This window comes from Dermochelys coriacea, chromosome 5 (genome assembly GCF_009764565.3).
Source record: "Dermochelys coriacea isolate rDerCor1 chromosome 5, rDerCor1.pri.v4, whole genome shotgun sequence".
Taxonomy (NCBI): domain Eukaryota; kingdom Metazoa; phylum Chordata; order Testudines; family Dermochelyidae; genus Dermochelys; species Dermochelys coriacea.
The window spans coordinates 34,129,870-34,156,882 of record NC_050072.1 but is presented as its reverse complement, the minus strand read 5'-3'; the positions used below and the strand labels follow the sequence as shown (position 1 = coordinate 34,156,882).

Genomic DNA, 27,013 nt, shown 5'->3' with positions numbered 1-27,013 from the left:
CCACCCTTGAGCCAGTCCAAACACTGGCATCTGTTGTTTTGGGGACATTGTGAAATTCTTCAAACCTACAAATATACTCTCTCTTCTTTTCAGCAGCTTGCCCTGAACTAAATACATGCCCAGGTACAAATGGACCCATTTAGAATCTCTTTACAAAGTGCATTGTTTCATGGGAACATTGATGACAAAAGTAGTACTGTGCTTTGGCCTTATTTCCACTTGGAGATAGGTCAATCAATAATTGCCCTAGTACATATTTCATTGGATTTTCCATTAACTGCAACTGGGTGCTGATGCACATCATCATCACCAAGTTGACTCCTTTATTAGCTTAAAAGAAAAGGAGGACTTGTGGCACCTTAGAGACTAACAAATTTATTTGAGCATAAGCTTTCCTGAGCTACAGCTCACTTCATCGGATTTTTTGTGAATACAGACTAACACGGCTGCTACTCTGAAACCCCTTATTAGCTTGTTTCTTGAGTTGCATTCCAATCCCCAAAGGCCTTGAAATAGATCTACTTTTTGGATCAGATGGGCTAGGAAGTTCTCCAAAAAGGAATAGAAAACCAGTATTGCAGGTGAAGTAATGTCAACCCATACCCAGACCAAGGGAAGGAGATGTTATTATTTCTACTGCAAGGGTATTGTAACAAAGCATTTTCCCCAAAACTATTTAAGTTTACATTTTAATGAATTAAATCCTTGGAAGGAAACATTCTAAACCATTGCAGTGTGTACAATAGAGAGTATTTAAGATAAAAGTCACTAGAACATCAAGATTATTAAATATGTCCATATTACATCCATTCTAAATTGGAGTATACTGTGCAAATGTTACAATGTAGATGTGATTTTGGTCATCATCAGAACTGTGCAAATATTCACAATTATACCAAAATGCACCTATGCAAATACAACTTAAAAAACTCAGATGAGTTTGCTGAAAGGTTTCCTAAAGTTCATGAATCCAGGTCAATTTATTGTTTTATGCAAAATTTGACATTTTTTACATGAAACCAGTTGAACCTCAGAGGTTTCTACCGAATTTTGCTGGTAGTTTCGGAGTTCATTCACAACAAAACTCAGTGTGCAAGCTCACATAAATTAAACAAATAGCATTTGTAGAAACACCAGCCAGCTGAAACTGACATATTTTCAACAACTCTAAAACCAACTCTAAAAGTGAATAAAACCAACTTAACATATTCAAGCAAATGAGCAGATTTTCTGTGGCCTGTCACACACCTCTCAGGGACATTAAAAATCAAATATTAGACTTTAGACATAGTAAAATATACAGAAAGGAAACATTTCCATTGAACAGCACTCACAGATAGGGTATTCTCTCCAATTACAAATAATTCTGGGTTATGTGTATCAATTTCTGCATCTGCTGTCAGCTGTAACATCTGGAAAGTTGACTGCAATAGAAAAAAAACCTGTAAACATCTAATCAAGCATTCCTATAATGAAGATGTTTTAAAATAATTCTCCTTAAGTGAATGATACTCTACAGCTGAAGAATATTATAGTATTACGAAAATTGGAAAATAATGCATAAATATGCCAGTAATACAGACTTCAACCTTGCTATGCTTACTGTTAATAATTAAGACTTTATTTAAAAAAAAAAACCTATTTTCATCATACAGTTCAAAGAAAAGAAGATATGGAAATATCTGTCATTGTTTGAAAACTTTTGCTGCTGTTTAGCTATGAAGGTGGCCAGAGAATCAGAGGGAATGGGAGAAATAGAAAGGCAATATAGCACAAGACAGGGACATAGCTCTGGCCTTTAAAAGAACTATAAAATGAGAGGGTGTTTTTTCCTTCCTTTTCCTCTGTCTCTCTATCCAACTTCTCTCTGCTTTTCTTCCCTTTACTTTTTTCGATCACTATCTATTCTTCTCCACCCCTCAGCATCTGATCCTCTTCACTCTTTCGGGTTTGAAAAAGGTAAAAAACGGAATACTTTTAAAAAGTATTCTTGTGCCTGACCCAGAGATTCCATCTCCTTCCATTACTATTTCTAATCTCAGCAGAGCCTACGCAGGAGTTCAAACATTGCCAGTTCAGTACGACTGTGTTCCATGTGACATTTTCCACATGCGACCAACAGTACAAGGATATCAGTGTAAAAAGAGTGCTGTAGGAAGGGGTGTTGTTAGAGGAATGTGGTCAGAACTCCAACCACTGCATGCAGAACTGGAGAAGCTATCCCAGATGGGATAAATATATGGTCCTTTTATCTCCTGAATCATCGTTCTTTACTCGACTGTCGACTCCGCAGCACACTCCTTTCTCTTCCCTGCTTTACAGATGCATGCATACCCTTCATCCTTTTCGCACAGAATGCCTGTCATTCTAAATGAGAAGGATTATGGGGGTGCCTTGCCATCTATAAAAGGCTGTTCATGCTGGAGTACTGACAATCAAATGGAGGATATATGGCCATGAGATGATAGGGAAAATTGAAACAGATTTGTTTCTGCTAGAGGGAAGCCAGCATTACCTACTACCTCTCCTGCTCTATCAATGCACAGCCATTTACTTGCTTTGATTCTGACCTTTCGTACATCTAAAACAACATCCAAGTATTCTTGGTTCAGCTCATCAAAAAAATAAATACAGTCGTAAAAAGGACACTATCAGGACAGGCAGATTCTTGATTCACACACTCTCATAAGCCTGTTACACTATCAGTCTAACCTGAGGGCTTTTTTTTAAAAAAAATTGTTTAAATATTGACGTTTACAAGAATCCTGCTTGTAAATTTCAGTACCCAGTTACAAGACTTGGCGGACAGAACACAGACAGTAAGTCATGTGCCTGACACTGCAAACAAACCCAGAATGTTAGGAGCGTTTTGGTTGATTGCCTAGCTGAGAAGCAAACATTGTTTCATTTCAGAGGGCTGATCATTTCTTCACGATTAGTGTTATGGACATGTGGGAGTTTAAGATGTGATAGTTAGGGTTATTATTTAAATGATACTTTAAACATACTGTAAAATTCAATCTGTTTGAAATCTGTTTCTTTGACAAGTGACCCTTTAAAAAAAACTAAACAAAAAGGTTTTTATATCTTTGTACTGAATGTACACACCTTTTCTGAAGAAAAAAATTGGCAACACTAACAATAGCATTAAGTTCTGGGCTTTTGGTACTTGGAAATGATTAGAATGAATGCAATATAGGCAAGCTTGGCAGGATTTGATTAAAATCCATATATATCAGTAAATGTTGATTTCAGCTGACGTACTGAAATCAATGAATAAAATATCCATCGGTAATGCCCCCTGCACTTTGCACCTTCAGGGAGTGGGTGTCACAGGCTACGCACCAGCTGAGGGAGCCCTCTGCTGCACTGCTGACATGGGAATCGGTGAGGGAGGCCATGACAGCAAGGCTGCAGAGGGCTCCTTGCATGGCTGCAGGTCCAGTGCCACCCAGTCCCCGTAGGCACAAGGTGTGGGGAAGGCTGCGGTGCTGGTGAGGCAGATAAGAGACCCTCTGGCCAGGGCTGCGAGGAGGACAACAAGCCCCTGGCCATAGGGAAGGCTACCCCACTGCTGAATAGGTTAAAATAACATAATAAAAATCTTAAAAATAAAAATAGATACAAATTGGAAAAAAAATGTAAAATAAATATTAATCCTCAAAATTGCAAAAAAAATCCTGACAAGCCTGAATAAAGGTTTGCTGCAGTTCAAAAGTGAAGATCTTTTTTTTCAGAATATAATATGACTGCACAATAATTTATTGCATTGTTGTAGCCATGTTGGCCCAGACTTGAAGAAGAACTCTGTATAAGCTTCTTTTTTTTCCTGATGTGTTGTCTTTTTTAGCTCTACAGAAACTCTAGTTTCTGGTTACTTGAGCTTATAGGACAGTCTACAAAAGCAAACACCATGTGCCAGCATCGAGGAAGAGGTGTGTCACCACTGTAGCTGCAATGCCTCAGTGGGGCTCTCTCTATTTAATATTTTAAATGGTTTGTTACACAGACTTAGTGTCTGTTTCAGCTTCAGTTGCAAATTTTTGATTTAGGATAATAGACAAAACAATGTCAAACAAGAAGAGGAAGGGATTGCTATGCAAGGGGCACTTTCAGTGTTAAGTTTCAAAAATATCAGCGAACATGATATACATGGTTATAACATCTCCCATCAAAAGGTACCTGATACTTACAGCTGCAAAGGTCCCATTCCAGATTCTGGTAGACACGTTTACAAAATACTCTCCTTTCAGTGTGAGGTCTTTCAACCTGCATGTAATTGTATTACAGTGCGTGTTCTTACAGTTCTTTCAGAGAAGGGGGGGAAAAAGAGGTATTAACTTGATTTTAAAAAGCATAATTCACTTTAACAAATACCACAGTTTTAATTCTAAACTTCTTGGTCCTCGCTGAACAAGTTTCTTAACTTAGTTATTGTGTATGTATTAATTAAATATTTGTGACTCATGCTAAATCCCCCTGCTTATCTATAGGGCAGTATGAACACTGTAAGTGAAAGCTTACTCATACTTCTCCACCAGCATTCCTCAGCCCTAACCCAGAAGGATCTCCTCCAGCAAGAAGTCTCATTTCACATAGATTCTTAATGTTATAAGCATATTTTAATAGTTATTTAAGAGGAGGTTTAGATTAATTTAGTCAGCATTAGTGATCTCAATTATCCATACAGTGCAGCAATATTAATAGTCAGATGGTCGCTGTAGGAAAACCTAAAATAAACTGAACTAGACAGACAAGAAAGCAGAAAGACCAGAGTTTGAGTGAGCTGCAAGAAGTAATATTAGGGACTGTTCTGTGAAAAAGAGAACCATTTGCACATACACAATACATGCATGCACACAGGGTAATATGTAGTGGAAAATGGGCTGTGGTTATTGTGCAGAAATTTTAGCTGTAGAAAGAAAAAAAATACATACAAAGGAGGAGGAAACAGCAACACAATACAATGATAGGCCCCTATCCTGCATTGTGATTTATATAGGTGGACTGCTGAGCCAGTGTGGAGCACCACTGATGCCAACAGGGCCCCTGCATGGCACAGAGGTCTGCCTAAGTGGATTACAGTGCAGGATTGGGACAACAGATGTTATAGTCACAGCTTTTCCTTACTAGTTCTTTTGCAACTCTGAAGTTTTCTTCCTTGAAAGATGCAGAATAAGATGTTTTTCCTATTCGCAAAGGATTAATCTTTGCATCACAACTGACACCTTGAGCCTAAAAAGAAAATGCAGAATTATACTTGGTGGAAGCATAAGGGTGATTTTGTGTGTGTGTGTAAAATACTGAATGCTTTTGGAAAATACTGATAATGTATTAATTTCCTTTACAATTAAGAATTAAATTGATTTAAAATGTTTTGGTAATTCTAAGAAAAAATAGCTTATGTTTATCAAATTTTACAAACTGTGATTTATGATTTGAAAGAGGGTCCAGTTGAGAAGTACATGACCTTTGACTTATGTGTAAGGTGTGAAATACTTTGAAAACATTATCTACACTAATATTGGACCCTGGTTTTTCTCTGCATACATAAAGGAAGTGCATTCAGATAAGGTGAGTTTCCCTGAGGGCAATATTCTGAGTACATTCTGGATGGAGAATAACGAAGGAGCCTGTTCCATTCCTGACAATCTTAACAACAACACATGCTTAAAACTAGTCCCAGATATGGGGCTAACTGTTGGTTAAAATTGAAGTTGAGATCCTGGTCCCATTAAAATCAATGGAATAACTCCCATTTTGAAATCACTAAATTCATTATGTTACAGACTTTAATTATGTGATCACATGTCATTTTTTCCACCAGTCCTTGACCGGTACACTAGGCAATACTATTATCCCCATTTTTACAGGTAGGGAATTGATCAACAGAGTGACTAAGTGACTTGCCCAAGGCCATGTTGGAAGCCTGTGGCAGAGCAGGGACATGAATTCAGGCTCCTATATCGTAGGCTAGTGCCCCAACCATTGAAGCATCCTATCAACTAGGACTGAAAAGAAAGAAAGGGCAGAGATTCTCTGTTGTCAAGATGCGGGAGCCACTTTACCAGTGAATGGAGACAACATCAATACAAACATTAAAATGCAGTCTCAGGACATCACACCATGACTGCTTGTTGACTGTCTGGATCCTAGGTCTCAGCTCTTATACCATTATTCTAATGAGTCTACATTACATTTATTACACAAGTTACAGTTTGTAATTGATGTAGTTTAGTTCTTCACCTGATCTGTATCCAGTTCAGTTAGATACATCAGAGGATTGTTTCCTTTAGTCAACTGTGGAAAATGGATTTTTACAGAAGCCACCTTTACTTGAATGCTTCCCGTTGTAATCTAAATAGAAAATAGCTAGTTATTAATTTATTTAGCTATAACTGGATACAAACAAATTATTCAGCTATACCAAGAACATCAGAATGCTCTAAGACTGATTAAAACTTTGAACTGGTTTCACTGCAATATTTTTTCCTATACCTAAACTTATCTCTAACTGGGCAGTAATTGCATTATACCAGCATTACATGTAAAATAATTTATACCATATAATTTTGAATACGTGGCTGCTTTCAAAACAAAAAACTCTCATTAGTTGCATAAAACACTTCTGGAAAAGCAAATATTTTGTTGCAGCCAATAACCTACAAGATAGGTTACGTTTACATTCCCACAGTTACCGTTAAATTTAGGTTTCCGCCACGTTGCATATTTGCAGCTAAATTTTTTCCAGAGTTACATAACCAATACAGTTATCAATAATCAGACTTGGTCATGTACCGCCTTGAAGACTACTCTGAGTACTTAGCCCTTAGCCAAACTAAAGAAATCAGTGTGTCTTCTTTCAATGGCCCAAATCCTGCAAAGACTTATGAATGTACTTAACTTTATGTACTGTGAGTAGTCCCATTGATTTCTGTCTGCAGAGGAACTGATAGACTGACTTCACTATTAACACATACATAAGTCTTTGCAAGATCTGGGCTAATGTGAGCAACTGGAGAACCAAACGTACATAAGACTGCCCATCACTAAATGGGAATCTTACCTTTAAGCAAGTGAAGGTTGTGCGTTATGGTGGTGAAGCATTCATCGTTCAGCTATTTAGAATCATTTTCCTCATTGACCAAATTCATAAAGCAGCAAAGTGAAATATACCAAGGACCATCTTTTTGTCTGCTCTTTGGGTACAGACTATAGATGGAAAGGCAAGATCTTGTCTCATCCCCAAAAATGTTTACTAACCTTCACTGAAAAATTGAATGCAGGACCAATCTCTTCAAAATTATTCACAGTGGAAGGAATACTACGATCAGAATATACTTCATAGAAATTTATGCTTGTAAACCTGGTAATCAACCATAAAACAACAGATTTTTATTTGGCAGCTATGTAATTGGATGCTTTTTGGTTCATTAGAAATCAGTTAATCAGAGTTCAGAAGTGTAATAAGAAGATGAGATTCAATTATTTGTACCCTTGTTTTTACTTTAATGTTAAAAAGTTGTTTAAGAAACAGGAAACTTCTTACTGGAGCCCAGATCTCGAAGAGGATTTGAAATGTAGTGTAGCATAGCAATGCCATGAAATGGTAAAAATTTGCCACTGATGTTAGAATACACACATTAAAACAAGGAATACATTATTGCTGCTGTAAACAAAAAATAAATGTTTTTATCCAGGGATTTTTGGAAATTATGATTATTGAAAAGAGAACAGATGAAGAGTCGCATACGTTTGAACACTAATTTCTCTACAGAATAGAGGTGTTTTAGAAGAAAATATCTGTCATGGAACGGTACAAAGAAGACAGCTGGTCAGCATTTTAGGAAAAAACTCATGGATTCATCTGCTCCTGGAACGTAGGAATTGGCACACCTGGTGAAGTGTCACATCTGGGTCTTTCAAGATATTGTAATAATGTTTGCAAAATTGGGGCTGTTAAACACTGTATTTATGGGACAGATTATTCTAAAAATTAATCTCCCAGACCTTGTCTAAACTAGCCTATATTTGCAATAGTGCTTAAGGTACGTGTGGTTACATGCTGTAGTGAAAGGCAGGCTGCGTCCACACTCACTGCAGCATGTAGCTACTCGCACCAGTGAAAGACTCTGGCATCTTCCCATTGCTGGAGCCTTTCACTGTGGCAGAAAAAGGTTCTGGCAAGGGAGACCTATTGAAGGCTTTTCCTATTTCAGTAGAAGACTGGAGACTTTTCCTGCTGCCTCCCCTCTGCCAGTCGTTCCCTGCTGTCAGATTCTTTTACTGAAGCAGGGAAAGGCTCCAACTGTGGAACAAATCAGCGTAGACATGGGAGGCACAGCTTGAGTGCATAGAGAGCTGTGTACAGTATTATGTGAGGGTTCAGGTGTGTCGGGCACTCTACTCTACTCAAACAGTGCCTCAGTCACTTCTACTTATATCCATGCTAGCTGGGAATGCAGTATCTGTATTCTACATGCCACCATGCCTGTAGAACTACCCTCAAATTCATTGTTGCTATGCACTTTTAAGCAGATGGCACCTTTCACCTCAAAAGTTGAGTTTGGAGTGATTGCTGTTTGTTTTTTTCTATCAGTTTAAGTTTATACATTTCATTGGGATTGTTTGGCATGAAAAAAGCACTACAGAAAGTAAGATATTATATTTATTCCTTCACCTGCAGTTTGCTGCATGAGCGCATCATATATCACCATAAATAGTTTATCCTAGATAATGAGGCTTTTCCTTGATCCCAAGCAAACTATCCATTTTGAAAAGAGCTTTCAATACATTTGAGCCAGCAATCCCACTACCGTATATACTGTACATTAATTATATCATTAAAAACACAGCACTTTTGTTAGTGGTTTTTGTGCAGATTTAGCTAGAATACAGATGTTACAGCCAGCACTACCTATCTAGGTAATTATATGGTTGCCACCACTGCAGTATCTGAGCACTTATAATATCTGTATCTGGCTAAGTATGTATTTAGGGTCATATATGGTCTTTTTATAATTTTTCTTTTTAAAAGCCATGCAATATTATACAAACAGACTAAGATGATTTTTCCTGTACTTGATAAAGCAGGAATTTCTAACAGCAGCCAAATAAAGAGTGAATCTAAGGTCTCTCAGAAGCACTTCTATGTTCTAATACCTTTGACAAAAATGACAGATTCTTTTCTTTATTCAACATACCTTGTTAAGTGAATTTCTGCATCATACTGAAGAGGAACTGACAGGTAGACCTGGTTGTCTGCTTCTTGCTCTTCATTACTTTCACTGTTTATCAAAAACAAACAGTTTGTTCACTCATGTATTATAACCCACAATTACATTTAAAACAAATTACACTGGCAATGATAGTTAACTTACTATATTTAAACTGTGAAGCACTGGCAGGGGATGCTTTTTAAATGAAATTATTATATAAAGAATGTAATTTACCTCAAAGCATGAAAACTTATATTTGCCATATCCTGAAGATTTTTGAGATTAAAGTCAAAATTAATATCGAAATATACCTACACAAAAGATAAACAAACAGATTATACAATAAGCAAATTTAAATTGCTTACAAGCAAATATAATTAATTATAATAATTATTTATCTGCACATAAACAGAGTGTGATGGACACATCAATGCCTGGGTGGTGTCTACCTATGGGGGAGTAGAACAGAGGTGGAGCACTGCATGAGGCAGTGGCAGGAGCTTGGGGCACTGTCTGAGGCAGCAGCTCTGGTAGAAGCTCTGCGCTTCTCAGTGACCTGCCTTTGAGCTTTAATTTTTTTCTTCCCAGGACTGCGACTCCCTGAAATTTAAGCACAACTCTCAGCCTTCATTTTTATAGACAAAACAAACCATCCTCTTCAAACTTAGGATCTCTATTCCCCTGATCTTCTTAATAGCTCTTCTCTGCACTTGTTCCAATTTAAATTAAGCTTTCTTGATCATGAGTGACCAGAACTGTATATAGTAATCAAGATGAGGTCTCACCAGTGTCCTGTACAATGGCATTAATTCTTCCCTATCTCTCCTGGAAATACCTTACTTGAGATGTCTTAAGATCATATTTGCCTTTTTCATGACTTCATCACGCTAGTGTCTCGTAGTCATCTTATAATCAACTAAGATACCTAGGTCTTTCTCTGCTGTTTCTAACTGATGAGCCCCCCATGTATAACAGAATTTCTGATTAGTCCCTGGAACTTCATACTATGAAATTTTAACCCACTTCTATTACTCCAGTCCTCAGGATCTTCCAGTTCTTCCTGTATAATATTCACTCCTCTGTATTGATGGTGCCTCCCAACTTTGTGTCATTAGCACACTCCCACTTGGTGCCAAGATCATGAACTATCAAGTTTTTTGTGTTATATACATCCCTAAGCATTAACACAGGTGAAAGAAAAGTCACAACTCACTGTATTCATTCTGCTGTCTATAATCCATAACAAGTCCAATTTGACCAAAGCTGTTAAAATGGAGTCACATTCAATCCAGTGAATTTTTTTGTGCACAGGGAACATGTTTCTGTTCTTATTGGCAAGCTTCTCATTGTTCCAAATTACCCTATCATGGAATGGGAGGACTGTTTCCCTCCTGCCCCAGAGGAAAAGAGAAGAGGATGGGCTTCCTGAAACCTTGGCTATCCTGAGATTTACACACCTCCTTTTAGGTGCTGGGCTACCCGCTCCTTCCATGGCAGCACAGCTCCCACAAATTAGTTATGTTTGCAGCCCTGGAGAGGGAGTTACTGTTGATGGAACCAAGCAGGAATTCCCAGCTCAACAAACTGCTCTGGACAAAGTCTCTGGTGTCTTCTTCCTAGCCAAATCTCAGAACTGTTACTCCATCTTCATCATCCTTGACCGTCAGCTGCCTTCAACCCAGTTGACCATGCTGCTGCTCTTGAATTCTTGACATTCCTTGGCTTCCATGATTTTGTCCTCTCCCGGTTCTCCTCCAACTCCTCTCTAACTGGATCCTCCTCATCCATCCTCTAACTTTCGTAGGGGATTCCACAGACTCTACCTTCTGTCCCCCATTTTACATTTTATCTCTGGGTAATCTCATTCACAAACACAACTTCAGCTACTATTTCTGTGCTGACGACTCTCAGATCTTTCTCTCTACTCCAGTCCTGTCTTCTTCTGTCCAAACTAACATCTCAGTCTGTCTTTCTGAAATCTCCTGGTGGGTGTCTAGCTGTCAGCTTAAGCTAAACATGGCTAAAACCGAGCTCTTAATCCTTCCCCCACTCTCTTCTTTCCCAATCATTATGAATATCACCATCATCTTGCCTGGAAATCTGTTCAGTGCCCAGGGAATAATATCGTAGAGAATGGCTACCTCCCACCTTCTGTCCCCAGCCCCCCCACCCTCGCAGAGATACAGCATTACAGTAGCATGGTAGGAAGATGCATGATGTAGAGCCATTTCTTTCCCCAGCCCTGTGGGTTTGGGATCTTTGGGCCATTGTTTATCATCATCAGAACAGGCAACATGTAACCCAAAGTGAGGTTTGAATCTAACCAAATCATTAATAAGAAAACAGTGCTTGTTATTTGTGAAGGGGCATCCTTTTATAAGCATTGTGGTAGGAATAACAAACTTACTTAAATACAAAATCTGAGCAGTACCTGTTGTCCCACTTTAAAAACAGGATAGCTGACTTGGCAAATGACTGATTTATGGCCAGTGCCCATCTGACATGAGACTTCAGTCCCATCAGCCTAGAGGAAAAAACAAACAACCCAGATATTAGCTTCTGCTACAAAACCAGAGAATTCCCTACACTACATTTTTCAGTTGAGATCTACCATGTAAGGCCAAATCCATCCCTGAATTCAGCTGCAGTTCCACTACGGGCAACCTGTTGAGAGGCTGTGCAGGGGAGGTTTGGACTGGGTCAGGTGAGGAGTGGGAAGATGACAGTGGGTCTGTGACTACATAGATCCACTGGCAAACTGCTTCTGTGCAACTGCTTATTGTCTAATACCCCCACAAGAGGGTTGCCCTTAGAAACAAGGAATGCAGATTGGAGGCCACAGCAGTATGTGCTTTATATTAGTAACAGCCCCAAAGTGACAGAGGAGTCACCTGTTCTTCTGGTCGTAGTGACACGTACAACATCAACTCTTATTGTGCTTTCAAGCACAGAGCAGAGATTCCATCTCCAAGCCCTCACACAAAGCCCGTGTAAATGAGTTTTGTGCACGGGACCAGATTTGGCCATTTCAGAAAATTAACCTAAATATGAAGTTAAACAGAGAATCCTCCTTGAATATGGAGTTCACTTCGCTCACATTCCATTGTCTAGTTCCACAGAATTCTGGTTCTAGGCTCCTTTCTGCTCTGAAGCAGAAACCCTTTTTGGGGAAAATGGGTTCCCTTGAAGACTGAACTTTCTCTAAGCCAATGGATTTAAAAAAAAAATCTGATTTTTGTTGTTGTTCTTTGTGCAATGGAATTGTTGTGGTTTTGCTGTGCCATGGGGACTGGATGTAAGGTGCATACCACGTGAGTGATACGGAGCCTGTCTATTTGCATGCAGGAGAGCATGGGTCTTGGTTGGGCCTAGGCATTTGCTTCTTCATGAATGCTCCCATTCCTTCCCTTCCCACAACAGGCAGTCATGGAAGCATCCTGCATAAGATATTTCAACCACTGGATTCTAACCCTCACCATGCCCCTTTCCAGGAACAGCCATGTAACCTGGGCCAGGCACTGGGGTCTGGATTTTATCCTGTATTAACTGGCTGGGAACAAGAGTTCAGATAAATGATTTATTCCAGTCCCCAAAATATGTAACATTCCTTTCTTCTTTGCAAGGAAAAAAATCCATTAGGTTTCTGGTAGAGTGATCATCTTGATCTGACTAACTGTCTCGTTGAAATACATGACCTTGGCAGTGATGCTATTTCTAGCTCCAAAAATCTGTGTTTTAAAGTGCTATCCATGTTGCATACTTGATTTGTCAAGTATAAACTCTATGTGGCATAGCAACTGTACTCAGAAGTGTTGCTGGGGGGAGAGGAGGGGAGGGGAGGGGTCAAGCAGTAGCTACGGGATGCCAAGTTCCAGGGCAAGGAAAAAATGATGGTAATAGTGAGGCAGCATCAAACTAGATAGATTGCCAGCTTTTTTGTTGAGCTGGCTGTCGCTATCCTTGATCTAGATAAAGTGATACGCTGCATTTAGTTCTGACCGATGGTAAGACAAACCTGGAAGATGATTTTGGTATCCTAGGGAATAAGCTGGGTCGGAGGGGTAGTTTGCACATCAGCCTTTGCTGGGAAAACGATACTAGAAAGAAAAACATTTCTCTGGGAAACCAGAAAAAACAGCAGTAATAATAGGAAAAGTTGAGAGGAGGTGAATATTTCACATACTGGTAAAGAAGATGAAGCAAAAAACAAGTTTTCTGAAATGTAGCCTGGATTCTGGTGTTGTAGGCATTTTCCTTTTTATTTCTCAGCTTCACACTGAATGTTAGCCTTCTTTTCTTACTGCTGACAATAAAGGGCCGTTTGCTGTTGAAAAAATTGTTTGGTATTATAAATATAGTAATAGTTCAATTGCAGATCACTAAAAGGCATTATACTTCCATTAAGCAGCAGCAGCAGCAGCAGCAACAACTCACATGCATAGCACTATCAATTTCAAAGTTCAACATACTTACAGCTGTAGCTTTACAATAACTTTTTACAATGGTTGTAAATGATGTGAACTCATCTCTTAAAATTGACTTGAATGAAAACTTTTTGTAAAGCTGCATAATCTTGATTATGACATTATATTTGTCAATATGACATTAGGTTTTAACAGTAGAAATGCTGTAATTCTCTTTAAAAGCAAAGTAACTGTAAGAATTCAGTTGCCTTCCAGCACAGTCATACATCTGTTTACAACAGATGGTTTCTCATCCTCAATTAGTAGTCGAAACTGAAAGACTCTTTGTATATTTTTCTACAAATATTTGCTGCATTGCAAAGAAACTGTTAAGTTTTTATTCAGAATGCAGTTGGCAAAAATGTCCCTTACAAAAAACTCACTTTAACACTTACCCATCATCTGTTTTCTGTTGAACCTCAAGAACAAGATCAGAAATGCAGAGTTCATCCTCACCACAGTCTTTAATAAAAGGGATCTACAGGAAAGGGAACAATATTTTCCTGTATTTCTTTAGTTTCAAATTACAATTTGAGGACCAGACCGACTATATCTAATTTATACCTAAGAAATAGTTTAATTATCCCCATTTTATAAATGCCTCAGTGAGGCCTATAGACACTAAGCAGCTTTTGTAAAGTTAAACATCATAAAACTGGGAAATGAACCCATGCCTTCTGTTGTCAGTACAATGCCTTAACCATAAGACTGTCCTTCATCTCTACATACTCTGTTGGTGACAACAGGAGCAGTGTTGGGGGAGCACTGTGTGCTTTTATACAGTAACGGTCTATACTTACGCTGTAGGCTACAGTGGCAGGCGAATATATATCAAGGACAGGACTGGAGCCAGGATTCTTGAGGCTAATATCAATGCGCAGACTAAGGGCGTTTACAGCATCAGAAGGCTCCTATAATACACATATATATATTCACTGGCAATTGGCTGTACAGCAGATCATTTAAAACAGTATAACATTTTCCAGTAATAATATTTAACATGCTGTAAACAGAGACTAACAAAGTGTTTCTTCTTTTCTTCTAATATTGCAGCATTGCTTCTTTTTAACCTTTTGTTTCTTTTTTGTGCTCGTCTGCTAAGCAGTATTGCAGGAGAACCTACCAGTGTCAGCATTTCCATTATAATACCCAAGGATTCATAGAGGCTGTAATTGTTTCTGTGACTTTGGTATCTGGAAAGTCCCTGCTGCTGCAGAGGCTGCTTGCTATTCAGAGGACGAAGTTACTCCTTAGAAGCAGCCACACAAAACCAGTTTCTTGGCTGTGTAAGTCTGGCCCTTTCTTAAGCATGGATTTACTGACTACCCCACTTTGCCTGACTACCATATATGGCAAATGGGCCCTTACGAATGACATCAGGAGAAGCGCTAAATGTGTGGAGTATGTCTCTCCATCATTCTGATTTCCTAGTAGTGAATGGGTTCTTCCCAGATCAGTGACAAAACTGATTAAAACACTCTTGTCCCAATCCCTATCTATGGCTGACAGCTTTGAAATGAGGCTGAACCAAGAGGAGTTGATGGATGTGACCAATTGGCCCAAAACATTTGCCCTACTGGTGACTAGGTGTATGAGGAAAGGAAGAAATCCCCAAAGTTAACTACCTGTAAATAGATGCCTACAAGTGTCGCACGGCTTAAATCCCGGAGCATGGGGCATGTCACGCTCCGGGTACTCTTAACTAAATGAATTAACAGCTAAATAACTACAGGTACAAGCACTGAATGAATGAAAAGTTCTGGGGACGAGCTACAGCAAAGCTGGAGCAGCACAGTTCCGATGCATCTTCACCGGCGGCAAGAAGGAACTGAGGATGGAGGTGCCACTCCAGGGGTTGCTGGGGTGCTCCCCCTGCGGGTACTGCTAGGGGAAAAACTCCTGGCACCGGTGCACGTGGCGAGTATGCACACCTACTGTGGAATACACATGAGCAATCACTGAAAGAAGAATTGTCTTTCTGCCTTAATATCTATGAACGTGAGTTTTGCCATTGATTTGAATAGGGCCTATATTTTTAAGATGTCTGAGGTGTCTGAGAAGCGAAACAGATTTAGTTAGATATTTAGTAAGTTATTGACCATATCAAATAAAATTCTGATCTTTGGATGTAAAAGTCACCCATTTCTCTCTTAGATGACTTAAGACACATGAGGGTGTTTGAGACTGCTTACCTGTACATTAAAGATGTGCTCAACACAGGTCTCTGCAGAATTTACAACAAGATTTTTCTGCATATATCGCTCATTGTTTTCTTTGAATAATCCTCTAGAAGTCACTCTCGATGACTGGAGATCAGCATCCAGTGTTGCATTGTACCGGATATCTACAAAAGAAACGGAACAAATTTTTGTGGAGTCCGAATTTCAATGCAACTCCCATCAGAATCAGGCTTCAATATTATAGAATGACTGGTTTTGCCATAAACCCCAGTAATATTTTATGGCTTCTGTAGCTTGCTAAACATGAAACCTCAAAAATGATCAACAATCCAATATTTACGGAGGATGTGAGAGTCTGTAACCTGGGCAAAAGGTCATTCTGCAAAGCCAGGAATATGCCAAATACAGATACCTTGCAATCATATCACAGAACTCTAAGTGTAACAGTCTATACAGCACTCTGCATCTAGTCATCCATCAAGCTGCATTTTCAGCTTTAATTTTTTTTTCCAAATTTTATTATGAGTGCTTACTATGGAAATTCATCGTTATTTTGTTGCTCACAAATTGTAAGCACTGAAAGGGTACCAAATTCAGTAGAGAAGGGGTCAAACTTATTTTGCTAATTATTTGGTATAAAGATAATTGAGCAGATGAAATCTGAAAATATTGTATCATAAGTCCTTAAAGGACACTTGTAATATTGTTCTATTTCCCTGACTTCCTGAAAACGGTGATGGACAAGTGAAGACAATGGTGAAAGACCCAAGATTGGACTTTAATTTTTTTTTTAAAAAAATCATATAGTTTAGGCTAATTCTCTTCTATTACCCCAAAAGAGCTCCTGTCTGCTCACGTCAGAGGTAGCAGCATGTTCAGCATGAGTAATTTAGCAGTGGGAGACATCTTTTTTTTGTTGGAGAGAGAAGATATGGTCACTGCTGCAGCTTCACACAGCAGCCTGGAAACAAGCTCTGTACCCCTGCCATCTTCTTAAGTTACTTCTTTACTCCTCCAAAATGATCAAAGCTGATGACAGGATTGGAGTGCAGCTGAAGGACAACTAGAGACCTCAATGCAATAAAACTAGCCTCTGAACTCCCCTGCCTTTACTCCTCTCTCCCTGATGACACTTCATAGTGTTAACAGGATAGGTGAGAAGTCTGCACTCTTTTCAATACAACTTGTCTCTCACTTTCCAAAGACAGTAGGTCAGTGATGACAGCAGAGCTTTAAAATAAAACGAAGAAGCAATTCTTCAGCCACTATTAAAATGTATAGTGATTTATTCTTTTATAGGATTGTAATCCAATATTTGTTTTTAATTTTCCCCAGTATATTAGAATTGCAACACTTTCAACATAATTCACATAAGCAATACATTAGGTATTCTTACCCACTTGGTCGTTTCTATTAGCAGGTCTAAACTTGGCACTGAAACATATTTTGACGGCTATCTCAGTGTTCTTATTCAGCAGACTGATTCTCTCAGGTACAAATGAGGCTCTTATGGACATATTTGCAATACTTTGTGACCTGAAACAAAAAGATGGCTACATGTGATTTCAAGGACCCTCAGTAAATCAGAAACTTAGTTCTGGGATAGGCCTATCTGTGACTAGAACGTTTTTTTATAATGGTCCCCATTGTAAGATTTCATATCATGCCAGCTTGCTACAGTTATCTTTCTTTGATTAAATGGTTCTTTTCAATAGCTAATATTCTTTTTCAAATCTCTCTTATGTTGTCACATTAACTGATACAGTACAATGGGAGGTATATGCTCAGTCAATATTAATACTGAATATTTTAAATAATTTTTCATAAGACAGAATCAAGTCCTTGTATTTTTCCTTCAGGAAAACTGCTATTGTTCTTTTAGGAAGGTCACTGACCCTAATGGTGGAGCAGAGCAGTTAATTAGCTTTTGTGAAAAAAAATGTAAGAAGAAATGTAACTGTCATTAAGTGGTCAAGATTCCAAAAAATTGTTTTAAAGAACTAAAAAAATATTGCCAAGCAAATCCTAGATGATGTTTTGTTAACAACTGATTTTTCTTTTTGCATTTTACAATTTACATATATACTTTAATGAGCTTCACTTTTTGTCAAGTTAGATCAAATTCTGGAGTAAAGCAGAGATATGAATACTTTTTATTGATCAAACTAAAACAAATTTAAGTGTCAAATAGCTTTCTAATGTACATATGGAATGTCTGCTGACATCAACTCAAGTTCCACTGTGGATAAAAGGTACCAGATGACCATTAGTTTTTAATTTGAGTTTTATGATGCAAGAAGTGGCAATTTATTTATATTTTTAATTCTGTTACCAGTGCAAACTCATACTTCATAAAGTATCTCTATAATAACCTTGGAGAGGCTGGTGAGGACATAGTTAACCAAGGAGTGAAGCTATTTATCAAGCTGCGTTTTCAACTTAGCACCATGCAATGTGGCAGCACACAATGGGTATGTGTACACAGCAAAGAAAACCCCAGGGCTGGCCCATACCAGCCAACTGAGGCCCACAGGAATTGGGCTGTGGGGCTGTTTCATTGCTGTGTAGACTTTCGGATGTGGGCTGGAGCATGGACTTTTAGGACACCAAGTGGTGGGAAGGTCCCAGAGCTTGGGGTCCAGCCTGAGCCCAAAAATGTACACAGCAATGAAACAGCCCTGCAGCCCAAATCCGAGTTGGCTGGCAGTTGCTGTGTAGACATACCCAGTATCGCTTTGGGAAGCGCTTGTGAAACTGTTCTTGTTTTTATGTGATGAAACTTGTAAGCTGTCTTGGCAGGTATGCATTGTCCACAGGACAGAAAAGATAAATTTTGTCAGAAGTAGGTGCCACTTTTATTTCACTGCTCTATTTGCTTACTCTATAGAACAGCTCTTCCAAACAGGTCAGTCCATTATTTGTTACTGGCAATTGAAAGTAGTGTAGTCCAACACTATTTTTCAACTAGATATTCTGTTAGCATAATCATGAGAAAACAACTGTGTTCATGCCATACACATGCCATGAGTGGAGGTGGGTTGGAGGTTGGGGTATTTTTTGCCATTTCTTTAAACAAATGCGCTACTTATATCCAAAATATTAAAACACTGTCTGGCCAAAATAATTGACTAACCAGAGTTGAATCACATTTCCATCGGCACCAACAGATACATCAGTAATGCCATCACCATTTAAGTCTTTATGGCCATCTATTGATCTTCCAAAGTACTGGAGTTGCTGTCCAAAAGCAGAGTTTGAGCCTAAAATTTTCTAGAAAAAGAGAGCTTGATTACTGACAAACAGCAGCATCAGCATTTGATTTTCACAGTTATTCTATTAGGATGCAACATATTTGTTTAGACAAATTCTTTTGTGGATTGTCTCTCTATTATTTGTAAGAGTTCCTTTTTTCTGAGACAGCAAATAATTTTTTTTTTAAATCTTGGAAGTAAATTGACCAAGCAGACAGACTGCTGCATGCCAACTAGTCATTATTGAAAAGCTTTATTTCCATCTCACATGAAGCAATTCTCAAGGATTGGGAAATTTAACAAATCTTCTAACAAACCATTTTTGCATCAGGAGAATTCTCATGAGAGAAACATGTTACAATATTATTATTTTAATCTTTGAGCCTTTGAATGTCTCCTCCTTAAATACTATACTTTTAAAACCTGTACATTTGGAATATTTATATTAATATTTCCAATATTTTCTGGTGTGCACCAACCCGGTAAGGCTAAAATAATGGGCTGCCTAAAACCTTTTCTGGAAATGAGTCAACTTGGTGTACAGGAGTAAAATGTAAATATAGATACAGTGGGCTAGGCTTCCTCCCAACAAATGTTCATGTCACCTATCTCAGTACCCCTAGCTATCAGCTGCACAAGTGTTATCCTGGGAGTGTTTAGGGTTGGCATATGATGGAAGAAAAGGAAGTGATGCTGAAAACAGCCAATAAAAGCCTACAGAATATGACACAGTATTTAAAGAGGATAGAATACCAGCTAACAAAAAACCCTCAATATATCAAATCCTTCATTTTGAATCTAGCTGAATTTTTGTATCTCATCACAAGCCTTTGAATGCAGTATTATGTAACAAAGTTATTTACCTGTGAATATTTGGTACGTATAGTTCTTATATTGCCATTGTAAATGTAAACTGCTCCAGAGTTCTGATTTTCTAAGGGTGCACCTATTATCACATCATTAAAACCATCCAAATCAATATCTGAATGAGTCGCCATAGCAGATCCAAACCGAGCATTTTCTAACCCTTGTGGACCTTCTAAGAGTTCTTGTTGATCCAAAATTCCCTTTTAAGAATACAAGAAAAAACAAAAACTACTGTGTCAGTAGATTAAAGGAAAAAATATCTGCATTATTCTTTTCCAATGTGCACTTCCTTGGACTTACCAGCATTGAACTGTATGCACCATCATGTTATCTATTCACTTAGCTTTGTTAGATCCTCAGTCATAGCAAATGTTACAGCAGAAAAATTAAAGCATGCAAAGAAAGGTATTAATTGCACATATAAATGCATTTCTGAGTCTTTACAATCCTCAGTTTCCTCATCTGATTGTTCTAAATGTTCCACAATTTTTCAAATATCCATTGATGAATTTTTAATGGTGAGAGTAATTAACCATTGGAACAATTTACCAAGGATCATTGTAGATTCTCCATCACTGGCTATTTTTAAATCAAGATTGGATGTTTCTTTTGGATATGCTCTAGAAATTATTTTGGGGAAATTCTATGGCCTGTGTTATACTGGAATGTCAAACTAAACGATCACAATACGGTCCTTCTGACCTTGGAATCCATAAATGAATTGTCCAGCTTTGGATTCCAATTTTTATGCACAGAGAATGGAAATTCTTGTAACTGGACATAATTCTTTGAAACAGAAATGGAATTTCGTACTAGCTAATGCAAAACCCATTTGTGGAAACACTTATATTCCTGACCTTCCTATTGCCAACTGAAGAGAAAAAAAAAGTGTTGAAAAACTGTCTACGTGGTAATATTGCATTATCTATCTTAAAAAGCAACGTCAAAACAAAAATCTTTATGTTTGCCATTTATTCTCATTGTTTTGTACACAAATATGCTAGCAATGCTAGTCAGACTGTTTATCCACAATGGCTAGCACTTAATTCCTGTAGCACAGGCAAATTACATAATTCCATGCTATTTTAAAATCACTTTCACATCATTCTGAAAATAATAATATAAATAATTTTAAGTTAATCATTTATCAAAGACTAAAAATATTAATCAGTTTCCCAATTGGTTTCTATTTGCAAAAGTGAAAAATCCATCCACTAAATGTTTGGAGTTTTTTGTTTGCCTGTTATCAAAGTGACCTGTTGTATCAGCTCTCCTCAGTAGCACCTTCATCCTGTTTAACAGCCTAGGGGAAAATGCTATTGACAGAAGCAGAATTAAAACTCTGAGCAGGTTGAGTTTTTTTTCTGCCGCTCCCAGTACTCTCACATTGGCTCAGTGTATGTGAGTTCCCACTCCCCAGCAACTTGGTTGTTCTTGAAATGGCATTTGTTTCTCAGGCTCCCTACCAGGGCCAGCACCTGATTTAAAAAAAAAAAAACAAATCAAATGCAGAAAAATTTCAGAGCAGAGAGAGATTGATTCCTTCACCTAGTAATATAGGAAACAGCTTTGCAATCCTTAATTGCTACTCAAAGACTTTGATGTAAGGGATGCTGCCTATGGCCCAAAAGTATCAAATGCACTAGTTTAACATCAGTAGTTCTAACTAGAACTGATGGAATAGTAACACTACCCACCCTTCTGTTTTTTCTATGATGCCTGGAGTCATATTGAATGTCCACCATGAATATTCAGATATCCATTATTCAGTCATAAGACTGTCCACAAACACCAAGCATTTCAGGAATTTTACGACAAACACATATTCATCTGAAAATATCTACCAGATGTTTGTTAATCTCCTGTTTTAAAAACGTCAGTCAGTCAATCAGGAGGCAGAAAAAATATGATGTCTGCTTCTTTTCAGCAGTACTTCTGTCCCAGGAAACCACAGCAAGAACTTGGTGCTAGAATTGAGAATATCATGGGTCTGTCATGAATGTGGATGTCAGATCTCGGTGCTAGCAACACGTCCAGAACATGAACCTAGGTCCTTAGCCCTTCTCCTCCCCCTCCCTATTTTTTTTTACCTTTGTGATGAAAAACATATAAACTCGTCCCTCTTCTTTCTTTAGCTCATTCATGAACATTGGTGCCCCTACTAGCAGCACATCTGTAACTGAATCTCTGTTAACATCCACTGCACACACCACACTGCCAAAGTAGGAGCCAATCTGGAATTGATAACACAAGAGTAATTTATTTATGTCTTTTTAAAATTACACTGTTTTTGCACCTCATCCTGCAAACACTTGCACGTGTTTGTGCGAACAGTTCAACTGAATTAAATGGGACTGCTCACAAGAAAAGCTACTTGTGTTACATGCCTACATGTTAGAAGATTCAGCCACTTACTGAGTATTCGTTATTACTTTACCCACCTTATTTCTCTTCATTATTTTTTTTAGACAGCATCATACTGTTGCTGCTATGGCACTAACATAGTGTAATAAAACTATAAATGGAGAAAAGAGTGCTGTGCAATGTATTTCTTTTTTATGTTAAAATATGCACATGAAATAGCCCAAACTGTGATTTACTTTTATATTTGTCTCCTTTCGAAACATAAAAAGTCAAACTTTCAGCATCATGACAAGGCTTTCACAGTGGAGAAAAAGGAATATTGTGAACTTGCAAATCAATCTTGTGGTACCATCTCTCCTCCAAAAGACCTCTCATGAAGAGAGGATGGGTGTCCATGGAGTCTCCCCCAACTAGAGGTATTTACATAGAGGGCCGGATAATGTTTTTCCCGTACCTAATTGCCATGATTCTACAAGAAACTGTATGAAAGTCACAGAAAATCTCAAATTCACTGCAAGAGTGTAGCTACAGGGGAACAGACAGATATGATGCTAAACGTTTTGCAAGAAAAAATAATTTTAAAGAGACATTACATACATTACCGCTGCCAATCATGAATAACCAGTTTCAGTGCTGCATCAGTAAAAATAGATATCTACAAAATTTTTGTCCATGAACAAAATGATTGCACTTGCCTGATCCCCTCTCTGGGACTGAACAACTGTGATTCTGCCATGGCTGTCGATGTCATAAACCACTACTCTGCCAGTGTAGTTTGATCTTGGCGCACCAGCAACAAAATAGACAGTGTTCTGGGTTGAGATAACAGCAACAGAATAACCTAGAAAAGAAGTCAACATGAAAATTGTGAGATATTATCTAGTAAAGTAGGCAGAGTTAGAGGTTGCCTACTAAGGTTATAAGCTAGGGCATGAATTTAAAGCTCACTAGCTATTCTGAACAAGATCCTCTGTGCAAACATTCTCATTCTTCGCTCCCAAAGTGGATTAAGTTAAAATGCAGAAAGGCCCTCGGTGTAAAATAAGGCCAGGTTTACACTACAAACTTATATCGATATCACTATGTTGCGCAGGGATGTGAAAAATCCACCGCCTTGAGCAACGCAGTTATACTGTGCTAGCCCTCGTGGTAGACAGTACTATGGTGACAGAAGGACTTCTCCTGTTGACATAGCTACTGTGTCTAGTGGGGGTGGATTAACTATGCTGATGGGAGAAGCTCTGTCGTCGGCATAGTAGCATCTTCACTGAAGCACTACAGAGGCACAACTGCACTGCAGCATTTTAAGTGTAGACCTGCCCTAAGAGTGTCTATATGTGGAGCTAGTGCAGAATAGCTATTCTGGACTATTTCTCTATGTACACAAGTCCTTAGTTACCCATTAGAAAAACAGAAGCTATGACATGGTGTCCTAGCTGCAGAACATTGTACAGCTAGGTCAGAGATTCAAGTTTGGAAGCTACGTTGTCACTCATCACCTAGCTCACTTACACTTGCATTTATTTGTTAAGGAGATATGGTTTTCAGGGGAGGAGAGTGAAATGCAACTCCTTGTGACCGATTTGTAGGGCAACACTGGCTTATAGAGCAAGAAACAGACAACAAAAATGTCAGCTGCATGCAAATGAGAGTTAGAGGGAAAAAAGATGGAAATGGTGGCCCTGAAATGAAGGAGGGAGAAGAAACGAGGAGCCACCATCAAAGCCATTCTTCAAATTGGGCCATGTTTGGGAAGGAAACCCACTGGATTATGATGGGCTCAATGCATTCTCCCACAAGACACAAAACCACTAATCCCAGTTAATGAACACACTACAGTGTTTGACTGTATATGGTAGGACATGTTAACAGTCCATCAATCATAGATTTCAGATTGATTGACTTTTTCTAAAAATTGTTAATCCTCTCCACCACTATTATAACTTAAACTGCTCTGCAGGAAATATCTTAATACTAGTAAACATTTTTTGTACATCTCTCTGTAAACAGTTTTTACTACATATTTTGTATTACTACAAAAAATTTGCTGTAAGGTTTAGGCTTACACTGAAGAGCAATTTTAACAGTAAAACTTGGAGAAGTTTTGCCAGGCAATATAAACTTTATTCTAAGAAGAGTCACTTTGGTGTTAATGGCATTGATAAAGTGTCAAGGGATCAACCAGAGACTGCCGTACAGAAACCCTCATTAAGATGGAAAAAACAAGTCTATCAAAAATGAATGGTGAAAGCCTAAACAAAAAACAGTGGCTTCCTGTATATTACAAGATATCTAACTCTCCTGGCTCTTAGTGTTCCAACTACGTATTGCATCAGTGTGGGGATACAGGAGGTCACCAAGCTGTAAAGTTTGCTGGTTTTGGTTGAGAACAGAAATGTTTATCAGAAAACTAATAGTAGATATAAATAAAATGTCTATTAAACTGCAGTGATGTTACTAAGGACATACATCCACCTGGAAAAGGCCACTGAAGGAATAAGCATGGATGAGTTGCTGACAACTAAATAAGCTTCTGACCTAACATCAAATAGGGATATATAGGGAAACAAAAATCAGGGATAAAAAAGACCCCCTGATTATAAACTAAGTAGCCTTTTCAATCCCTGTCATTTCTTACATTCTTGTATGTGTTCCAAGAATTTTTCATCTTATGTCTTTAATATTTCAGTTAACATTTATTCAGAGTTTTAAAAATAATTAAAACAATAAATGTTTCATTCAGTTTCAGTGAATCAATTGACCAGCAAATGAAATCCATTTATGTACAGAATTTCCCTTTCCTCTCAAATCAGTAATTAAACAGGAGACTGCTAGAAAGTAATTTGCCATTTTTGCCTGTCTTTGATTAACTTTAGATATGCTACATAACAAGTGTTACCGCTCCTTACCTAAATAAGAGCTATGGTTTCTGTCCTGTAGAATTTTTTCAAATGCTTCATTACGGAAAGTAGTCACGTGGTTTGAGGTCTCCTGGACTACAGTCCCACTCCAATCATAAGCCCCAACAGCACCCAACATCAGAACATCCTTAAAACAATACAATCAGAATTTTAGAGCTACCTACTCTTCCATAAGCACAAGGGAAGCAGAAGTTACAGTATATGTATGGTGTAATCCGTTTACATTAATTATGTTCAGATACTCTGAACCCTCAGAGGTGAATAAAATGACATAGTAATAACCTCCCTGTAACTCCAATCCTGACTCCTCTATACACAATAGCTTAAGTAACTGGAAATAACAGTGGAGACAGAAAAACATTTACAAAAATTTTGCCCTTGCAGATGGACCCCTAAGAGAAGTGTGGGCTTCCCTCTTCTTCCTAAAGGTCTTTTAAAATGTAATAACCAATTAAGATCGCTTATGTATAAACAGTTTATATATGGTAATTACTTGCAAAAAACCCCATCAGTTGGACTACAGTAGAACCATAGAGTTACAAACACCTGGACAATGGATGTTGTTCATAACTCTGAAATGTTCTCTAACTCTGAGCAAAATGTTATGGTTGTTCCTTCAAAAGTTTACAACTGAACATTGACTTTATACAGCTTTGAAATTTTACTATGCAGAAGAAAGATGCTTCTCCCCCCCCCTTTTTTAGTAGTTTACATTTAACAGTACTATACTGTATTTGCTTATTTTTTTTTTAAATCTCTGCTGCTGCCTGATTGCATACTTCCAGTTCCAAATGAGCTGTGTGGTTGACTGGTTAGTTCATAACTCTGGTGTGTGCAACTCCGAGGTCCTACTGTATTCAAATTCTTAAAGTTACTCATGTGCTTAAGAGCTCTGTTAAACTGATGGCTTAAAAAGGAAAATGGGAATAGAAAATATTTGCACATATGCAACTTGCCTGACTAAGTGGAGAGAGATTGCTTAATTTTTGCTATATCCTGACTAACTGTCTCACAAGCTTAATGTTGCATTAATATTGAAGTTCTTTTTATTCATGTAAACTTCCCTAATTTTTTTGTTTTTAGGGAAGAAATTAATCGATATATGTATTAGGTTTGAAGAGCTTGAAAACTGCTTGAACTGCAGCTGGACTTTGCATATTTAGACTAGGAATTCTTTATTTGGTTGAGGTATCCTTAAACTTGTTTAATACGAAAAAATAGTTGAAAAATGTGTGTATGTGAAAGGTGTCAAAACATTCTTAACTTTGAAAATACTACACAAACTTTCTTCACACTTAAATTATTACTTACATCTCCATGAATGTTAACAAACAAGTCAGTTTTGAAATATTTAGTTTCAGTTTTCTGAGTTATTCAAGCACAAGACATCAAATTTGAACAGGAGAATTGTTCATGCTTGGTGAACTCAGAAATGGCTGAACTGATTTTGACCAAACTTAAAATAATGATTAAAAAAAAATCTAACCCAATTTGCATAATTTTGTTTGAGAAAATTATAAGCAGCTGAAAAAAATAAAAAATAAAAAGAGGAAGGCTTAGACTAGAAGCCATTACTCAAAATTAACACTATAATAAAAAGTATTATTTCACTTTTCATCATGGTATATTTTCTCTCTTTCTCCTTCCAACCAGGATGTAAATTAGTTTTGTGGTACAACAGATAAACCACCTGTGTTCCACTTTCCTGGTTTATATTAGAAGAAAATATAAATGAAATTTGATCTGTAT

At 37.9% G+C, this 27,013-nt stretch overlaps 1 protein-coding gene across 1 annotated transcript in view; it reads right to left on the bottom strand.

The window, feature by feature from the left end:
• The window catches only part of ITGA2 (integrin subunit alpha 2), a 92,516-nt gene that overhangs the window by 15,060 nt on the left and 50,443 nt on the right, over window positions 1-27,013 (bottom strand). The window contains 19 exon segments of the mRNA XM_038403711.2: window positions 1,335-1,424; window positions 4,194-4,307; window positions 5,131-5,235; window positions 6,247-6,357; window positions 7,264-7,366; window positions 9,204-9,287; window positions 9,453-9,529; window positions 11,650-11,742; window positions 13,402-13,436; window positions 13,439-13,542; window positions 14,077-14,159; window positions 14,482-14,592; window positions 15,874-16,025; window positions 17,258-17,397; window positions 18,995-19,131; window positions 19,976-20,179; window positions 22,070-22,213; window positions 23,039-23,184; window positions 25,253-25,391. Coding sequence (XP_038259639.1) covers window positions 1,335-1,424; window positions 4,194-4,307; window positions 5,131-5,235; window positions 6,247-6,357; window positions 7,264-7,366; window positions 9,204-9,287; window positions 9,453-9,529; window positions 11,650-11,742; window positions 13,402-13,436; window positions 13,439-13,542; window positions 14,077-14,159; window positions 14,482-14,592; window positions 15,874-16,025; window positions 17,258-17,397; window positions 18,995-19,131; window positions 19,976-20,179; window positions 22,070-22,213; window positions 23,039-23,184; window positions 25,253-25,391 — 2,172 coding nt within the window.